Below are 15,967 nucleotides of genomic sequence, written 5' to 3'. Positions count from 1 at the left end.
ATCCTCACTAATTATTTCTCTCAGGTTTAATTCAGCCATACAAGTGCAATACTAATAGTTGCCCAGAAGGTGCTGTTATTTTGATGATATATCAAAAGCTTTGAAACAGCCATTTTTCCAATGAAATAGTCATATTGATGCAGTGTTTCAGAAAAGTGTTTGCCTCGTCACTAGTCAGAAATGAAACAGAAAAATTAAGCAGCAATTATATTTATATTTATATTATCTAGGATTACTTCATTTTGTGTATATTTTGACTGTTATGCACCACAACACCAAGACAAATACCTTATATGTGCAAACCATAGAAGACTATATAAAGACCTCTGAATACACTAGTCTATGGTTCACTCTGTAAACCTGCTTGTGATAATGATTATTGACACTAATGTAATCCCATACATATTACTACTAAAAAAGCCTTGCACTCCACCTAGCGGCCACTGCCTCTGCTACTGCGGCAAATCTCATTACCCACGTAGTGATCAATGTGGCTTTTGCATGTGCAATTAACTTTAGCTGATGCGTGCATATAAACAAACACATTAATTATTTGTAAGATGACACTAGTCTAGACCAGGGCGTGTGTTGCACCAGCAGCCCTGCAGTGAAATCAGCGTGGATGCCTGGTGACGTATCGCCGCTGGAGGTTGTCAGCTTCATCGGCAAAACATTTGGCGCAGGCGCGGCACTGACAGCTGCTGTCTACTTACTCCGCAAAGTCTGTCTAATAATGGCCTGGAAATCTGGAGGAGCCAGTCACGCAGAGCTTGTCAACAACCTCCGCAGTAAGTCTATTTGTTTTGTACAGGGGCAGCACCGACTCCCTCAGCGACAGCTCGCCGGGAAACTGTTTAGTTTGGCGGTAGCAGTTGACAGAGAAGCAGCGGCTAGCTGGTTGCTAAGCTATATGCCATGTTGTTGTTGACCTAGCGTTACCTCTCTCCACCCCTTTCCCCAACCACGTTTTCGCCGTAGTTGCAGTTGCGTGCGTCGGTTGTTGCATAAAGTAAGGCGACGATAAAACCACAAATAACCTCTCTATCACATATGTTTTGTGCAGCTATACGTATGTGTTTGGTTAGGTTAGCCTGCTAGCTCTATGTGCGTCATTGGCGACGTTGTAGCTAGCGTTAGCAGCCCTGCTAGGTGCCCTGCCCACATTCATTGCTATCGCTGTATCATTCACTCTACCTCTACAGGAATGACACTGACAGCTGGAAAACTGTCTTTTCTACAGCGCCTTTGTCAGCGAATGATTGAAAACGACAGCATGCCGTGTCACAGCGGTGGTTACTTGTTTATTCAGGCGACTGTGTGGATGCATAAAAAAGGAGCAATGACTCAGTGTGTCACCCTGCCAGGCGGCTTGTATCTGGTACCAAGTCCACTATGATCAATGCCACATCATGCTTTCATCTGCAATCACATGGCGATGCATTGTGTGGTGAAGAGGGGAATTCAATAATGACAGGTTCATAATTTTTTAAGTATGTGTTAAAGCAGCAGTCCATTTTGAACAGTGAATAAGCTGTTATCATTCTTCCTGTTCATACTGACTATTAAAAGATCTCCTTCAAATGTGCTTTTTCATTGTAGTGTCCACACTGTCATTTAGTGCAAAAATGCATTTAAAAGTTGATATGAAGCCTAAATGATGATTCAGCAGTCTGAGTTAGTCATATCAAATGGATATCTGCCACAATTAGTCTTTTTTTAGCATCAAACTCCCTCTTTGTATTTCAGACAGATGCTCCCTGTCAAAATGTGGTGGAAGTATAGTAACAAAACGAGGGACTTTGACACTAAAAAGACTGTAATGTTGAAAGATATCTACTTGATTTGACTCATTTGAATGAAGCTTCAGATGAAGCTACATTTTTGCACAGGAGGACTGTTTTTTCTGCCTACATCACTTACGTTGTTAGAGCATTATGGTCAGTTTAAAAAGGAGGAATGTTAACAACGAGAAAAACATGTTTCAATGTTCATTTGGGCTCCTGACTGCTGTTTTAAGACAGACTCAAAAAACTATGAACCTATAAAATGTTTCTCTTTTTGCATGAAGCTAAATTCTATCAATATGATACCTGCAGACTTAAATGTGCAAGCCCACTTTCAATATAAAGTATCTACTGGGGCTATTTATATTCTGTGCAGTGCGATGTAGCATTGCAACAGGCAGTTCAGCTGCAAACATTTTGCCTGAAGCTGAATGGTTTTGGGACAGTGACCAATCATTCATGCTCTGTTTTCTCTTTCCCAGAAGCATAATTAGCTCATTCTTTTGTGTTAATCTTCTTTTTTAGGAGCTATGATTCTTATATTTGAGGTTCTATATATGAGTGAATTAATGATTATGTGTTGCAGATTGATATTAGAAATGGATTTAGTGCATTGGGAATGTGAAACCAGCTCCACAGTATTCAAAGGTCAACAATGTGTGAAATGCAGTAATTCAGCATGAACAAGTAATATGTGTTTCACTGTGGGTCAGAATTCAGGATAGTATCTGTAAATTATACACATTTCTGTCCAACTTCAGCACAAGTACATATTATCTATTTTCTACCTTCCTAATTAGCTGCTGTGTAGGTGTTAAAACAAGTCTGACATCCTTATTTAAATGTTTCTGTGCTACATGGTTCCCTCTCTAATTGAATTTAGTTGTGGACATTGACCTATTTTGCACGGATGGCTTAAATCTAACTCTGAGTTTGCATAAGTGGGATTTAAGCAGGTCATACTCAGGATGCATGCTAATTCACCATGTTCTCATCGTCTCTGCCCTCCTGACCACGGCTCACGACTGCTCAGCACAGGAAGTAATATCCCATTTCAATTCCTTATCGACTCTTAAAGACAGTTAAAAAAAAAAAGAAGAAAAATAGCACCCAGTTGTGCGTTGCAGGAATATAAAATGTGCTTTGAAATGATACACACAGTAGGTTTAAAGTCTAGAGGCAGCATAAAGTTTGATTGCTTATCCTGAGGCTTGTAAAGACAGTTTAATATCCTGATCCTAATTACCGACTGGATGAAAACAGCCTCAATTCTGCTAGAACATTTAAATTTCATTTCAGAAATGACTAGTAGGTGTCCACCTGGCAGCCCGCATGGTTTATTTGTAATGTATCCTGAAGTGGTGCATAGCTGTGAGGGTGAGGGGAGCCGGTAATGAGAGCAGCGCCGGCTGTTGTTGGCTTTTCCCGCGTTTGGCATCGGCTGCTGCTGCAACCTGTTATCAGGGATTATTCTGAAGACACCAGCCATTCTTTTCTCCAGCTTTTAATGACTTGTGTCTTCATAGTGCAGTTTATGTGGTTGAACTGTAGAGCAGTTCATGGCAATAACACATGTTTGGCACAACCTGTGTGTGTGATTTCATCCTGCGTTCTTCTCTCATTTGTCATTTTTCATACTGGGTATATCTTAATTTGCAACTTAATTTCATCCTGGATATGTTTTTATATGTTTCATTATTTTTGTCTCTTTCCACTGTTTACTCTATTTAAAAAACAAAATTAATATAGATACATCTTTTATTTTTAAATTCAACTTTTTAATACATTTTCTATTATTTAAAAAAAAAAAAAATATTTCATTCATTTTAGCACCCCCCCCCCCCCCCCCCCAAAATTAAAAAAGTAAGTCATTCTCAAAAAGTATCCATTCATTCATTCTAGAAAAAAAATTCTACAAACATTTTATTTATTAATTTTACAATAAAAAATCATTTTGGGAAAAAAACCTTTAAAAATTAATTAATTCACTTTAGAAAAAAAAAATGAAAAAAAGCCATTCATTCATTTTACAAAAAAATAAATACATTTCATTTTAGAAAAAAAGTGCGTAAAAAATGTAATCATTCATTTTAGACACATTTTTCTAAAATGAATAGGTGCCATAGTGGTGGGCGATATGGAAAAACCTGTATCACTGTATATGTAATTTTATACTGCAGTATTGATTCCTCTGGATTCCTCTTTTTTTAATATGACACAGATGCAAAAATCTAAATTTTGATATAAAGCGGTTCTGGTGATTGATTTAGAAAATTGGCCACAACAGTCGATCAGCCAATCTAATCTAACCCCTGGAGATATTAAAGAAAAAACTACTAACTGTATGGCAAAATCTCTGATACCTGACTTTTTATTGTCTTAAGATATAAACAACTGAAAACCAGAAACTGGTTGCTTTCTGACTGATACATTTCCTCTGTTCTTGCCTCAGTGTTATTTTCTCTTCATGCCCTCTGTCAGTGTTTGCTTCTGATGTGAGATTATGTAACGTTCTGCCCCATGTTTGTACTTGTGCATGTTTCCATAACACCAAGTGACACAAACTCTTTTGTGCATCCTCAGAAAATGGTATTATTAAGTCCGACAAGGTCTACGAAGTCATGCTGGCCACAGACCGAGCACACTTCTCTAGGTGTAACCCTTACATGGACTCTCCGCAGTCAATAGGTACGTCTGTAAGCATTCACACACTGCAGCACAGCACAGCACAGCACAGCCTCAAAGCCAAATACAGCCTCCACTAACCAAATCTGTGCCTCTCTTTTAACCAAAAGGATACCAAGCAACCATCAGCGCCCCACACATGGTATGACTTTTAAGACTCTTTAAACCAAATCCCTTAATTTTTACTGTATTAAAATGACAGTTAATCAAATCTAAGCATTTATATAGTTGTATTGAATTTTTTAGCATGCTAGTTAGCAAGCTGAACAAATGATAAGAACATAACTTCACGATGTTGGCAACATGTCCACACTGACAGACAACGTGATGCAATATAAATGCTGACTGATGGGTTGTAATGCAGTTTCCTTGTTGATTCCCCCCCACTTCCTCCACACCCAACCAGCACGCCTACGCCCTGGAGCTTCTACATGACCAGCTGTATGATGGAGCCAAAGCCCTGGACGTGGGCTCCGGCAGTGGAATCCTGTCCGCTTGCTTCGCACGAATGGTGAGCCACACGTGACGGGTAAACACATATGATTTCTCTTTGGCGGCATTTTCATTGATGTCAACAAATCAATCATAGAATTTAGATTTTAAAAATGTGTTTAATTCTCGTGTTATTCTCGTACGAACTGAGCACCGATCCTCTTCTTCTGTGATTCACAGGTAGGTCCTAAAGGGAAAGTTATAGGAATCGATCACATCAAAGAGCTGGTAGACGATTCTATTACTAATGTGAAGAAAGACGACCCCAGTTTGATAACATCGGGCCGAGTCACACTAACAGGTAAGCCTTGTAGTGTCTGCTGCGTTTAAATGGGACAGTTGAATCTTTATTAGTCCCTTCTGTCCTCTCTTCAGAGGTGATCTAAGCATGCAATAGCTCAGTAAACAGGCCAGTGCAGCGCTAAATAATTGAGCAGTGAGTCCCTACTTTTACCTCCTCTGCAGGAGGGCAGTACTGCTGATCCAACAAGGCTGCAAATAAAAGCTTCAGTGTTGTGACAGCTTGTTAGTGTTGGAGGGGGTCATTTAAAAAAGTGTGATTTATTTTAGTAATTAAACAAACTAGACAAAAACTATACAGGTACAGTAGAAAGCAACACAGCATTATATCTTTTACAGACTGAAAAAGGCGTAGGCTGACTCTTTATCTTATTATTTTAATATTTATTATACTTTTTATAATACAAAAAGTAACTTCAGAAGAAGAGCTGCTGTGTTCTTTTCTTCTTCTTTGGTTAATGGCACACACTATTTTAAGACATCTGTTGTAGATTTGGAAGTTGGCAGCTCTCTAGTTTTATCTGGGAACCAAACAAGATGCCACCCTTTAAAATATGAAAATGCTGAGTGAATCAGTGTCACCCAGATTTATACATTTGGTAGCATGTGATGAGCATTTTTTGACATTCCTGAGATTAAATTAGGAATTAGATATAGAGTACGGCAGTGAAGAGTACAGTCAGTAAATGAGTATGTGACAGCTTGGTGAGGATGTCCATCAGTCTAACAGTGATGTGTTGATGCTGGCAGCCTTTAAGTGTTCTGTGTGTGTGTTTCAGTGGGAGACGGGCGACTGGGTTACACGGAGGAGGCGCCTTATGATGCCATCCATGTCGGTGCAGCGGCACCCACTGTCCCCACAGCTGTGAGTCTCAACAGCAGCAGTGTCGATACTTTGAAATCTGGTTATCTGAAATACCAACAGACAAACAAAATAACAGCAGTTTAGAGAGTTATACTGGCTTGAAACGGCAGTGCTGGGATGTGAAGTGTCACTGTTATTATAGTGTTCTTGACCCGCTCCGTGCACCTGCGTCTCTCTCCCAGCTTCTGGACCAGCTGAAACCCGGCGGTCGGCTGATCCTGCCCGTGGGCCCGGCGGGGGGGAACCAGATGCTGGAGCAGTACGACAAGATGGAGGACGGCAGCACCAAAATGAAGCCCTTGATGGGGGTGATTTATGTGCCTTTAACAGACAGAGACAAGCAGTGGTCCAGGTGGAAGTGACTTCCTTCTCCCTCTCCTCCTCCCCCCTCTCTCCTTCTCACAGTGGCAAAGGTGAAACGGTGTGGCTCGGTGCAGGCAACGGATCACAAGGGGCTGCATTTTGCTGCTTGTTGATTTTTTTTTGGTTTTGCTTCTAACCATACCATACCGACTAGCTGCACGTTTCCTCCATTCCTTTTTTTAACACCGCAGTTCCAAATTGGTTCAATAAAAACCTGCTTGACTAATGAATTTTTTTTTGTCGTTTTGAAACCCAAATTACGAGATTTTAAAACAGCAGTGTGAAGGATTATGCTTGATTTGCAGAGAGCATGATTATTTTGTCAATTTGGACACTAAAACACGACGTCCCGGCTATTACTTGTTTGATCTTCTACTCTGTGAGACGTAGAAAAAAAACACACTACTATCTGTTTGGTTTGTGTCACGATAAATTCTTTCTAACATGTTTTTTCTGCATGCGATTCTAACTCAACCGTCTGTTTGCATGACAGGAAGATGGTTTTGTAACTTTGTGTATATCTGGGCTCTTTTTTTTCTTCTTCTTCTTCTTCTTTTCTAACATTCATCACTTCTGTTTCTCACAGGGATGAACTTTGAAGAGGAAGACGGTCCATAAATCCACCTTTAAGTTTGAACCTGGAGAAAACTGGGACGGGGTCAAACAAGCCCATGACATTTTTTTGTTCAAAGCATAACAAGACATGCTTTTTTTTTTTTTTCTCTTTTTTTTTTTTGGTTTAACGACGGACTAGAGTATCACATTGATGACAGCCCAGAAGGGTTTGGGATGAAAAGACTGCTTGAAGCTCAGCGCAGAAATTGAGAGATTGGAGAAGGCTTCTTTTGTGGTTGTTGTTTTCAGGCCTGCATCCTTTTTGGTTGTGTTTTCTTTTTAACTGCTGGATTTTTTTTTTTTTTTTTTTTTTTTGTGGTTTCATTTCATTCATTTGAATTGCAATCAGCCATTTTTACAGTATTACATTTCAGCAGCATCAAAGCTGAATGTAGGAGGAACGCTGGACTACAAATGAGGAAAGCCTGAGCCTTTTAGAAAAAACACATAGCTACAGTTTGTGTGTGTGTGTGTGGATCATCTAACTGTAGACTTCTATGCTAACATATGAGCTCCCCCCCCCTCCCAACCCAAACAACCAACCACCCACCCCGCCTGCCTGCCAGCAGTAGTAGGAACACACTTAACAGGCAACATGACGGCTAATGTACAGCACTCTTAGTTCATTCTACACATAGAATAAGCAGTGCATTGAATCATACTGGCAATGCGTACACTCCAAAGAGAGCATAGCACTAATAACACCAACACTCGTGCACATACAGAGCCGTAAACCCCCCTCCCCTTGCCTTCCCTTCCCCTCGGTGATGTGTTGCTTTCCGCAGCTGGTTTTTTTTCCATTAACAATATGTGCAGGCTCTTCTGGTGACTGACACTAAATGGGATGGTCACTGCTTTGCCAAAATAAAACTACAACAGTATAAAGCAAAATGAATGTCTGTTTTTTTCCTCAAATTAAAAAAAAAAAAGCACATTTAATTTTTTGGATGATCTAAGCGATGGATGATTATTTGGCTTTCACACTTTCTGGAATGGCATATGAAAATAAAGAGATGCTTATGTTTTTGTCTGCCTTTTGTTATTGAATCTTTTGTGTGCAGAAGATATTCTGTGGTGTCGTCCTGGAGGCAGCGCTGTGACGACTGTTTTAGAAACGCTGAGGTCAGGAGTCCACATTCCTGCAACACAAACCCCACCCGCCTGAGAAATTTGTGACCAGTCACCAAAAATAGTTGTAACCTTTTCTGATAATTATTTTCTGATCATTTCTTTTCACTGCTATCTGGTGAAGAAAAACAAAATTGATGATTATTACTTTCCAAATATAGGAGGTCTAAAAATATGACAATAATGTTCATACAGTAGAAACAACACAGTTAATGTTCTGAATGATAGGTTTTGTGTTATAGTTGTGGGATCAGGTATAACATTGCAATTATATAAATCAAGCAATCACACCAATTTTTTTTATACATACATATGTATATAATAATAAACTTTAATACCTCACATGAAGGACAGCACTTTGAGGGAATACATCTGCGCAAACAGCACATAGTCCACATATGTATGCTTAATAAAGAAAAATAAGCACATAATAAAATAGGCAGGAGCAGGTTTTGACTGATAAAGGTTGCTATGGCTTTATATTTTTATGGTAAGATTGAAGAACTTGTTGAATCCTAATCAACAAAAAATAACCACTGGCATTGAAAGGTGCACTAAAACAGACACATACATCACTATCAGTTCAGTTTCATTCAAGGTAAAGTCTAGAGCACAAATATGGCACATCAGTGCCACTCAGTGGCAGAAATACAGTATATTTCTGTGTGGCTCTGGTCAGAAAAATGCACACTACTGAAAATAAAAATAGATGTTATCAAAGTGACCAATATTTGAGGAGTTAAAGTAATTTTAATAAAAGGGACAAAAGAGCTTCTTGTATTTATCACATGGAAAAGGCGTTAAATTCAACAATATACAGCTGAATGTCACTACTCAACTGGGAATGTGGGATCTTTCATCATAGATTCATAATCAGATTTTCTTAAGACAACATAAATATGAACTCACAAGCATCTGAATATGTGTAAGTGGCTTTGAAGGCAGCGTCTCAGCAGCAGATTGGGGAGGTTCAGCATGGACGTGTTTAGAAACGTTTATGATAGCAGAGAGGTTCCAACCTGATATGAAATAAATTAGAGACACCAGGCTGCAAAGAGATACAGAGTGCAAATTGAAGAAGTCCGGTTTCAGGCTCTGGTGACGTCCTGCGAACGGGAATTTTCTGAGAACTCTGTGCTCTTGTATTTGCCGCTTCCGTCCGAGTGGCTACAGGTACATGCCGTTGATGAGGTAATCTGACTCCTCTGTAGTGAGGGGTCGGGCTTTCTTCAGCTTGTGGCGAACGAGTCTGAGCCGACAGCCGATCATGAGCAGCAGCAGAGCGGTGATGATTATGCCTAGCGCCAGTGGAAGGATCGCACCTGGAGGAGGAAACACAGGCCGTAACAGAGTTTTAGGAAGATGACAAGTGACACGAAAACAACAAAAAGAGGTAATATGGAGGTTGATATCAAACTTTCATGTTGGGTCTCACCTGACTCAGGGACTGGATGTCCTTCAATCACTGACAATGGTTTGGAGATGGTGATGTCACTCTCTGCTTGGCTCTGGGAGACTTTAGGAGGACCTTTAACAAAAGTACAAATACAACTTAGGTTTGGAAATAATCAAATGTCAACACTACACACTATATTACTGAAATGTCATGGAAGTTTTATCAAAGTTCAGCTGGGCTTTACCTATCTCAGTCTGCTTGGTGACAGGTGGAGCCACAGTTGCTGGTTTAAAAGCGGGACCTGGAAGATATTTCCATTGACAGTGAAAATGACAAGTCTATATGTGTTTGCAGTTACAAAATTTGGTTAAAAAAGATTTTTTGGACATAAATAACATCTTCTCACTTTTCTGTATACATTCACTAACACAGTCCGATTCCTGGAGGAAGTTGTTATGGTTGCCCTGGCAACCACTATACAGAAAGTGTTTGCATTCTCCCGCATCCTGGTCATAGTACCAGCGTGGGAAGGTGCCTTTACAAGGTCCTACGACTGGAGCCGCAGCACACGGATCTACAGCAGCAGAGAGAAAGAGTCACACATTATCATCAGTCTGATATTACATGGATTGATGTGTGAGCAAAACAACAATAACAATCAAACAAAAAATGACACAATTTTGATGTTTTCAGCCTATCATATGTGAGGATTTACTTTCTCTGTAATTTAACAATCTTTGTGTTTTGGGCTGTTAGAAATGATGAAGTGATGAGAATTTTCTGAGGTGTCCTTGAGTGCTTTGAAAGGCGCCTTTAAATATAATGCATTATTATTATTATTATTATTATTATTATTATTAACTGTTCCCTTGTTTCCTGCACTATTATAACGTGAATTTCTCCTCTAGTCATCAATAAATCTTAAAACAGTCAACATATCAACTTTGTTAAGTGATGGCTTATGATGCAATAACATACATTTCATTGATCCTACAGGGAAAGTGAAGTTGCAGCTCTACTGGAGTGTCAATGGTAAAAGATCTCCATCAATAACAAACCCAAAGAACAACAAAACAACAGTCTGCAAAGGTCAAATTTCTGACACAATTTCTTTTAACTTCTCCTCTCTCCCCCTCTCCAAAACAAAGGTATCCATCTCGTTTTGCCGAGTGTTGGGACACGGGACTGAGCATTTTGAAATGAAGCAAAGGCTCCTGAGAATGCACCTTACCACAATTAAAAGTGGCAGTGGGGGAAACAGCCCTTTTGGTCTGTCTGAGCCTGATTCAGGGATCGGATGGCAATGGGGACAGAGGCGCTTTGTTCCGGCACTCAGAGGAGACGCAGCATAGAGCTGTTTTCCCAGGGAATGCAAAGTGTCCCTGTGGCTTGGCCAGCATTTTGGGCTCAGCGCTATGACTCAATGGCTGCCTACAGGGGCTCCATCTGCTTCTACGTCCAGACACGTACTGAAACCCTCTCTGCCTCTTTACAAAGGGACACTGAACTAATGACAGTTATGGAGTATCATATTGTTAAATATCCAGAGATGCTTTATGACACATGAAAATACTCCACCCAAGCATGTGTTGTATTATCACATCCTAGAGTAACATTTTCAGGGGTCTATTAGTTATTTATTGCCCTTCAAGTTCAAAGTACATTACTACCTTGACTGACTGAAGCCTCCTGTTGACTGGGACTTTGTACAGGAGTGGTTCTGGCCCTGTCCTGAGGTGGTACAATGCTCTCTATGGTCTTCCTGGGCTCATTCTGGAGCATGGAACCATCCCCAGCCTCCTCTGTCTGTGCTGCTGCAGGCAGGAGAGGGCCGGGTAGATCAACAGAGTGGGTCACTGACTTCCGGTTGTTATCAACTAGAGAGAAAAACAAGAGAATAACTCATAAAACATACAAACTAGTGCATGAAACATTTCATTTGTGAGCATGAATGATTTCTCACAGTTATTACAGAAGTCTTCATCGGAGCGGTCTGAACAGTGCTGCTTCCCGTCGCAGGCGTAGGTGATGTCAATGCAGCAGCCGTCGTCACACATGAACTGGTAGTTTGAGCAGTGACCTGTACACACTATGGACACAGAAAAGCTTCAAAAACTCGCAGTTTAGTGCAGTGTTAATTCTAACTGGCTGAAATAACTAACTCCCTCATCAAGAAAGTCTGACATACAGAAGTGGTAATATTTCAACCATGTGTCTCAACGCACGGACATGAGCACATTTTATATATAGGAGCTTGAACCAAAAGACTCAGAATAAAATGTGTGGTTTTGATGAGTGCTTCACCTTCTGCTTGGTGTTTTGGTGCCAGCACTGTAACCGAGACGTTGTCGGAGCTCTTCTGACCCGCTATGTCGGTAACAGTCATTTGGAAGGTGTAAACACCCTCCTGGAGGCTGCTGATCTTCAGCAGGCCTGGATGAGTCACCTTCAGCACACACACACACACACACACACACACACACACACACACACACACACACACACACGCACACACACACACACACACACACACACACACACACATACACACACACACAGACACATGAAAGGTAAAAATGATGAGTATCTATTCTATTATCAAATTTGGATTTTCTTCTTCATCTTAAACATGTAAAGTTGATGCAGTGACACAATAGTTCACCCAAATAAAACAACACACACACACACACACACACACACACACACACACACACACACACACACACACACACACACACCCTGGGACTAAGTGCAATATATATGCTACTACTGCTGCACTTTACTATTTATACATACATACATACATTTATTCATCTGTAATATATACATGCATATATTTCATATATAGATTTACTTTCATCTATCTATCTATCTATCTATCTATCTATCTATCTATCTATCTATCTATCTATCTATCTATCTATCTATCTATCTATCTATCTATCTATCTATCTATCTATCTATCTATCTATCTATCTAAAAATAATCCAGTATTACCATATATCAGTCAGCCACACCATTGTCTATTATGGCCTAATATACTCAGGGATATTAAAGGTAGAGTTGCAGCTATCAGCCAATCAACATAAAATGAATCACCAACTGTTTTGCTAATCAATTTGATTCATTTTCTAAGAAATGTTTTTTGTGCTATGAATAGAGGGTACGCTGCTGTCCTTGGAGCACATTTAGACGTAATAAACTCTTATCTCTATTGAAACAGCAAAGTATTATGGAGCTCTGGACACAAGCCGCCCTGTTGACTTAACTAATGCACACACACAAATGCAATTTGCCTGCGAGGACGATTAGTGACTCTCTTCATACTGCAAATGTAAATATTAGAATCATCTGACCATCTCAAAAGTAGATAATCAAGTTATTCCTGTGTGTGTGTGTGCTCTCTTTAATTCATTCCTTGTTTGCGCCTGTGCTTGTGTTAAGTCAAACAGACCAGGGCTATATTTTTAACTTTTATTCTCACTCTGAGCTCTCAAATTAAACTCTAAAGTATTTATAACTGATTCAGCTGATGGGGTTCACTGAGTGGACTATTGTAGGAAACACAGACCTTCATATTGATGGCTGTGTCCCCCTTGACCAGAGTCCATTCATAATTGCTGATCCCATGGTCGTCCACGCTGTCCCGGCCGTCCAGTACGGCCCAGTCAGTGGGCAGCTGGATCACCACATCCTGTCCAGCGTCACTGCGGGGGGGCTCATCCACCTCTGCAAAATCAAACAGGAAATCCCAGTTAGATTAAAAATATGTACTAATACATGCTTTACCTATTTCAATTTGACACTTTCTGTCACTTCACACATTTATTTTATTCCACTGCAGATTAAGACGTAAAATGTGTTCTTACAACTGCATTGCCACATCTATTACAAATAGAGATATCTTATTTTTAGGGTACATTGTACTTATTATTTCAGCATTTCTCGAACTGCACTAGACAAACACTTTTCAAGCTTTTATGAAATGACTGGTAAATAAACAGAGGAGATAACGATGTCATGAAAAACACCTGCTGCTGGTCCAGAACCGAAGAAAGGCCAATCATTAACCTACCCCGCCTGCTTTATCAAGATAAGAAAGCAGTTCCTGGTGACTTTTTCTAACCTGCTGATATAGTAAAACTGTCGGAAAGAGAACGAGTTTTACACATAATTAAGTTTTATAATCCAACCTTTGCTCACACATTAGCAATGTGACTTTTTCTAACCTGCTCACACATTAGCAATGTGTGAGCAAAGGTTGACTTGACTTGACTTCTGGGACATTAGATTGTACCTGCCCCTCCTCCTTTTCTGTTCTATAATGGAGAATATCTTTCTGATGTGCTCTTACACAATAAATAAAGGCATATATCAAAGATTGTGATGAATTGTAATGTGGCAGGTCACCTCTATCCTCTGAGGCTTTGTTATCAGAAGAAAAACATGCCAATTAATAATTAAATAACTTTCCAGTAACCAACATGAGTCAATGCATATTCACATATTTCATCTTCATTCTCCATTACAAACAAATGTAAGGTCACTGTTTTTGCAGTAAAGCATAAGTATCAAAACATTGACTTAAACACTTGTTATTGTTATTTTGTTATTTACTTTTGTGCCCAGGATAATATAGAAAGGTTTGATTAGCAGTTTCATATTTGGCCATATGCATTTGCACTTAATCAACATGTTTATTTGGTTATTTAATACTTCATCAACATGTAATTAAGCTGTTGGGCCCACAGAGAAAACTGTTCACTGTAATCAAGGCAGTACACTGACTTACTACAACAAGGATATTTGCCTATATAATGATCAATCATACTGACTGATCATTTGATTATTAACTGTATCCGCCAGTATTTCATCCAGGTCTCCCACCTTGTGCATCATCCGCATCAGGGAGCCCTGCCCCGGGCCTGCGGGAAACAGGGAGGTGTCCCTGCGTTGTGTTAGGAGTCCTGCTGTAAGTGGTGAAGCCCTGCTGCGGAGCGAAGGAGCACACATTTTTATTCCTATAGGTGCAGTTGAACAGGTAGCAGTTGAGACTGTCCCCGGACTGTCTCAGGTCCTCCTGTACCACCGCCACGGTACAGTAAGCCTGGGAGCAGCAGGCGTGCAGACAGTCCTTCCAGTTGTACACCCTGTCTGGGGCTAGCAGGAAGGTGGCTCCCTGCTCGATGGAGACCTTGGCCCGGATGATGTTCCCCCCGACGGCGCTGTAGTCGCCCACACAGGTGTCAGTCACATCGCTAGCCCTGTACGCCTGGTCCTGCTGGAGCTGCTTGCGGTATTCCTCCAATAGCTCCTCCACCCCTGATATTTTGGATTTGAGGTCGGATATCGGTGAGGTCCGAGTGTCGATACGATGCACCGCGCACAGCAGCACAGCGCAGGCGAGCAGCCGCCAGGGATGCTGAAGCAGAGCCATGTTGTTTACGCAGTTAAACGGCGTCTCCCTCTGCCTCCGGCTGGTCTCCGACGCATGAGGGGTCCTCACAGCAGAAACGGCCTCCCTACATGAAATATAACCCGGCTATACTCATGTAAAAGACGACAGTTTAGCTAATATTCGTGTGTAAATGTTGAGCTAAGCAGCGACGCTTTGTCCTCTGACGATGCTAGAGATCTGTCGTTGTCATGGTGAGGAGGAGACCACCGCGAGACCTGAACGTTTGGCTGCTCAGCACTAAACACTGACGTCACTATGATGAATAAATATGGCGAGCAGAGAAAGAGAGAGAGAGTGCACCTGTAGCTGCTGCTGACTCCTGTCTCACTGCGTTATATAAACACTGTAGGACACACCGACCAACTGCTTTTAAACGATGAAAACACACATTATAATAATGATAACGTATTTATCATTCACAATGTACCTATGGTTTTTATGTATATGTTTTTTACTGTGTTGTAATTCTCACTTTTGAAACAGCATCTCATTTAATCTTTTTGTTTATGAACTGAAAATTAAAATTGTGTCACCTAAACATCTGTTAAGACCAGTATAAACACGTGAGTCAATTTTATACAAAAGATGATGATTATTTATACTTAAGATGATTAAAGATGAAAATGGGTGACAAATGAATGGAAAACCCTGAATAAAGTGGAGAAACTGTTTCTGTAGTGTACAAGGGTCTGAACATGATATGAATTACATGTATGGCCAGGGGTGGAACATTTACCCAAGTACTGTACTTCAGTAGGCCTACAATTTTGAATTAGCCTACTTGTATTTTACTCGAGTATTTCCATTTGATGCTACTTTACACTTCCAGTCCTACATTTCGGAGGGAAATATTGTACTTTCTACTCCACTACATTTATTAT

General features: G+C 40.4%; 2 protein-coding genes across 4 annotated transcripts; one reads left to right on the top strand and one right to left on the bottom strand.

Annotated features, from left to right (window-relative positions):
• Positions 1 to 667: 667 nt before the first annotated feature.
• On the top strand, positions 668 to 8,132 carry pcmt (protein-L-isoaspartate (D-aspartate) O-methyltransferase). Of its 3 annotated transcripts, none has more exons than XR_009927301.1 (8): positions 668 to 788; positions 4,368 to 4,472; positions 4,580 to 4,611; positions 4,876 to 4,980; positions 5,142 to 5,262; positions 6,041 to 6,126; positions 6,309 to 6,539; positions 7,076 to 8,132. XR_009927301.1 is itself a non-coding variant. In XM_062437229.1 (8 exons), the coding sequence occupies exons 1-8, from the start codon at positions 734 to 736 to the stop codon at positions 7,079 to 7,081; spliced, it is 636 nt and encodes a 211-aa protein (XP_062293213.1). In that variant the 5' UTR covers positions 692 to 733; the 3' UTR covers positions 7,082 to 8,132. The 3 variants fall into 3 exon arrangements, 2 of the variants coding, with proteins under 2 accessions (XP_062293213.1, XP_062293212.1); XM_062437229.1 differs by having other exon boundaries at positions 692 to 788; positions 6,309 to 6,434; XM_062437228.1 differs by having other exon boundaries at positions 692 to 788; positions 6,309 to 6,478.
• A 1,221-nt stretch (positions 8,133 to 9,353) lies between these two features.
• On the bottom strand, positions 9,354 to 15,572 carry lrp11 (low density lipoprotein receptor-related protein 11). Its single transcript, XM_062436961.1, has 10 exons — positions 15,559 to 15,572; positions 14,516 to 15,150; positions 13,200 to 13,357; positions 11,933 to 12,074; positions 11,592 to 11,717; positions 11,299 to 11,505; positions 10,035 to 10,202; positions 9,873 to 9,929; positions 9,668 to 9,760; positions 9,354 to 9,554 (listed from the first exon to the last, which is right to left on the bottom strand). The coding sequence occupies exons 1-10, from the start codon at positions 15,570 to 15,572 to the stop codon at positions 9,400 to 9,402; spliced, it is 1,755 nt and encodes a 584-aa protein (XP_062292945.1). The 3' UTR covers positions 9,354 to 9,399.
• Between the last annotated feature and the right edge of the window lie 395 nt (positions 15,573 to 15,967).

Source organism: Scomber scombrus, chromosome 17 (genome assembly GCF_963691925.1).
Source record: "Scomber scombrus chromosome 17, fScoSco1.1, whole genome shotgun sequence".
Lineage (NCBI taxonomy): Eukaryota > Metazoa > Chordata > Actinopteri > Scombriformes > Scombridae > Scomber > Scomber scombrus.
The sequence above is the reverse complement of the archived record's forward strand: the minus strand, read 5'-3'. Positions and strand labels throughout refer to the sequence as shown.